The 3,189-nt window shown below is 41.8% G+C and overlaps 1 protein-coding gene across 1 annotated transcript; it reads right to left on the reverse strand.

The window, feature by feature from the left end:
- Window positions 1-610: 610 nt before the first annotated feature.
- Window positions 611-3,189, reverse strand: SARC_11035 (hypothetical protein). Its single transcript, XM_014294894.1, has 4 exons — window positions 3,004-3,189; window positions 2,003-2,122; window positions 1,409-1,516; window positions 611-1,116 (listed from the first exon to the last, which is right to left on the reverse strand). Exons 1-4 carry the CDS (start codon window positions 3,015-3,017, stop codon window positions 891-893), a joined length of 468 nt encoding a protein of 155 aa, XP_014150369.1. The 5' UTR covers window positions 3,018-3,189; the 3' UTR covers window positions 611-890.

The raw sequence follows: 3,189 nt of genomic DNA on the forward strand, positions 1-3,189 counted from the left end.
GGCTCCAGCCCTCTCGGCTCTGGCCCACTTATTACTCACTACTCATGTGTTTTGTAGCTATGTATTTCTAAGTAGAGTTGTATACCTAGGGGCCAAAAGGTACCCAGAGCAGGGTCCCTCTGTCTATGTACATATATACATTACTCTCTCTCACTCTTTAGCAGTCCAGCTAGATACTAGAGAGCTCTTTAATACATTCTTCTCTTTATTTCTAATCCCCCATTTGCAGTGTGGTATATGTACAAAATCTCAATTTGTAAATTGACGATTGTGGACGGCGATGTCAATACAGTTCACCCGAAGAATTGAACGTGTATGGTTTATATACTAGCTGGTACAAAGCAGAGGATATAGGACAGGTCCTTCATTCAACTAAACGCTTATTTAAGTTACTTCTTGCAGACTTACGTCCAGGGGTAAAGTATTTGAACTGTGGGCTACGGTACCTTATATAGGTAGTCTGACTAAAAAAATACCGACCGGTAGCTGTACATATGAACATGTGTATCTTAGTGGAGAGGACATGTGCACAGCTAGAAGGTACTTGCGCACCTCGACCCAGGCAGTTGGGACCGGCAGCTACTGACTGGTCCTGTTTTTCGTGGTCTGGCCCAAGAACATTCTTTTTACTGCATTTAATGTATTTTTATATCTACAGATATGTCGCTTTGTTATCCGTGTCCACACTCCACACGCTTTGGAATTCTGGTAAATTCCACTATTCGATGGCCCAGCCTCTGGCAAAACGATGTTTATAATTGTCCCTCAAAGTGTATATGTGGGGTACGTTTTGCATATGTGATTTCTTACTATATATCTAAATTTCTGTTATCGTATACACATTGGTAGCATATGCCTGACTGTGTAAAATCAACCCCTTCTTCCTATCTTCAACCATTTTTGGAGATCACCTTAGTCATATTATCAGGTCCAATTAGAACTTCCTCCAAGTCGACGTTAGTATATGTGTTACCATCTGCCCCGGCCACCAATCGGCCTTTAGTTTTGCAAAGCTGTGACTCAGCTGCGTCTGTTGAGGGTTTGCAAGTACATCGTAGACATAGCCGTCGATACTCTGTAGGTTTGCGTAGTCGGCTTTGTCTGTATGTCCCGTGTCTGGTGATGGCAAGTGTTTAGAATGGCGTGAGCATCTAATCGATATATATATATATATATATATATAATATATATGGTCCTTACGCAGTATTGCTGTACTTCACAATCACGAGGATCGATGATAGAAAATAAAAAAAAAAGACAGGATGTACGACAATATGACATGGTGTACAACACTATGCGGCATGCATGCAATGGTGCGCCAAACATTCTGTGACATACAACAGATATGTATATATACTATATCCCATCCGACCAACGTGACGTTACAGCGTTCGTTCATACGACATACTTAAGTGTCTTGTGCTTCTGTGTCGTTTCTGAAGGACGTCGTTTCCTGTTCCCTTCTGTATATCCCACCAGTGGACTGCCTTGCTGGGCGTAGACGCTTCCTTTGATTCTGGTGTATGTATACAACCATAAGTGCAAAGAAATCATATTGAGCAAGCTATAAATAGATTTAGATTTAGTTATTAATAGATTTAGTTCTAAATAGATACTGTTACAAGTAGATTCAGTTATGAATAGGTTCAGTTATAAATAGATACAGCTATAAACAGATTTAGTTATAAATAGATTCAGTTATTTATATATTCAGTTAAAAATAGATACAGTTATAAAAAGGTTCCGTTAAGAATAGATTCAGTTATAAATATATAGTTATAAATAGATTTAGTTTGGGCGACGGAGACCGCAGTGTCCGTATGGGTGCGTTTAAGACTACGTGCATACGACTACGTGGATGTGGATGGTGGCAAGTAAAGGTGTGCATGGTATTATGTATGTATATAGATATAACTATACATTATAGATATATATATATAGTACATGATGTATGCATACAGATATGACTAAGTATATGCCAATTCCTTCAGTTACAACACACCTGTCGAATATGGCCTGTAGTTCCGTCGCCAATTCGGAGATGTGCGGCCGCTTCTGTGCAATTGGGTGCCAGCAGTTCTTCACAATGTCGTACACCTCACCTGATATAGACGCTTCCGGTCTGCTCAGGTGCAATATATGTTGGCAAGTGGTGGGGTGAGTATGGGCATGGGTGTGAGTGCAGGTACATGGGTTTGTATAGGTATAGTTGTGTGTGTGTGCATGTGCTTTATACTTCACCTGACATAGACGCCTCCGGTCTGTTCAGGTGCAGGACATGTTGGCAAGTGATGGGGTTGCTATGGTTACGAGTACGCTATGAGTGAGAGCACACCTACATGTATAACAGAGCCACTGCACAGTAGCCATGTGTGTATATCGAGTCCGTGGCGAATGGCCAGGATATAAAACGCTGAATGCGAGCGTGGCAGTTTATAAACGGTCGCGGCTCATGAACGAAGCAGATAGAGCGTGAGTACAAGTGTCATCGCTTTATGAGTAGAAGGTATTAGTTGGCAGAGCGTGAGTGCAAGTGCCATTACTTTATGAGTAGAAGGTATTAGTTAGCAGAGCGCGAGTGCAAATGCCATTACTTTATGAGTAGAAGGTATTAGTTAGCCAATAAGATATCACAGGTGGTGGGCATGTGTCATAGCTGAAGAATAAAGCGACAAAGTAGAGCTCTTATGTACCATTGTCATGGTTACGATGAGTCTATTGACATACGACATAGACAGACTGACACAGTCCAAAAGAAAGAACATCTCATACGCCCACAATTCAATGTATGTCGTATATGGTCACACATAGCTAACACTTTGTTAAACGTCTTCAACATATCGAGCTGCTTCTCGGATACATATACAGACAACTCTGACTCGCGCAGGTAATCGCCTATACGTAATCGAGCCAACAAACGAAATGCCCAAGACATATACACTACTAGAGCTAGCAAGCCACACCACACACACCACACGACACTACACTGCACCGTCTACCCACCTCTCCAGGTACATGCCGTTTTCTTTCTCGTACTGTAGTCTGTGTAGCAGAATAGGGCCGTTCGCCAGATGGTCAAACGGTACTCGTCCTGTGGGGTTGTTCGAATAGTGTTACAGTAGGTACGCAGAATTAGACACCGATCCGTTTCATACACGCACCACACACACACACATATATATTATATAT

Source organism: Sphaeroforma arctica (assembly GCF_001186125.1).
Source record: "Sphaeroforma arctica JP610 unplaced genomic scaffold supercont1.1497, whole genome shotgun sequence".
NCBI lineage: Eukaryota > Ichthyosporea > Ichthyophonida > Sphaeroforma > Sphaeroforma arctica.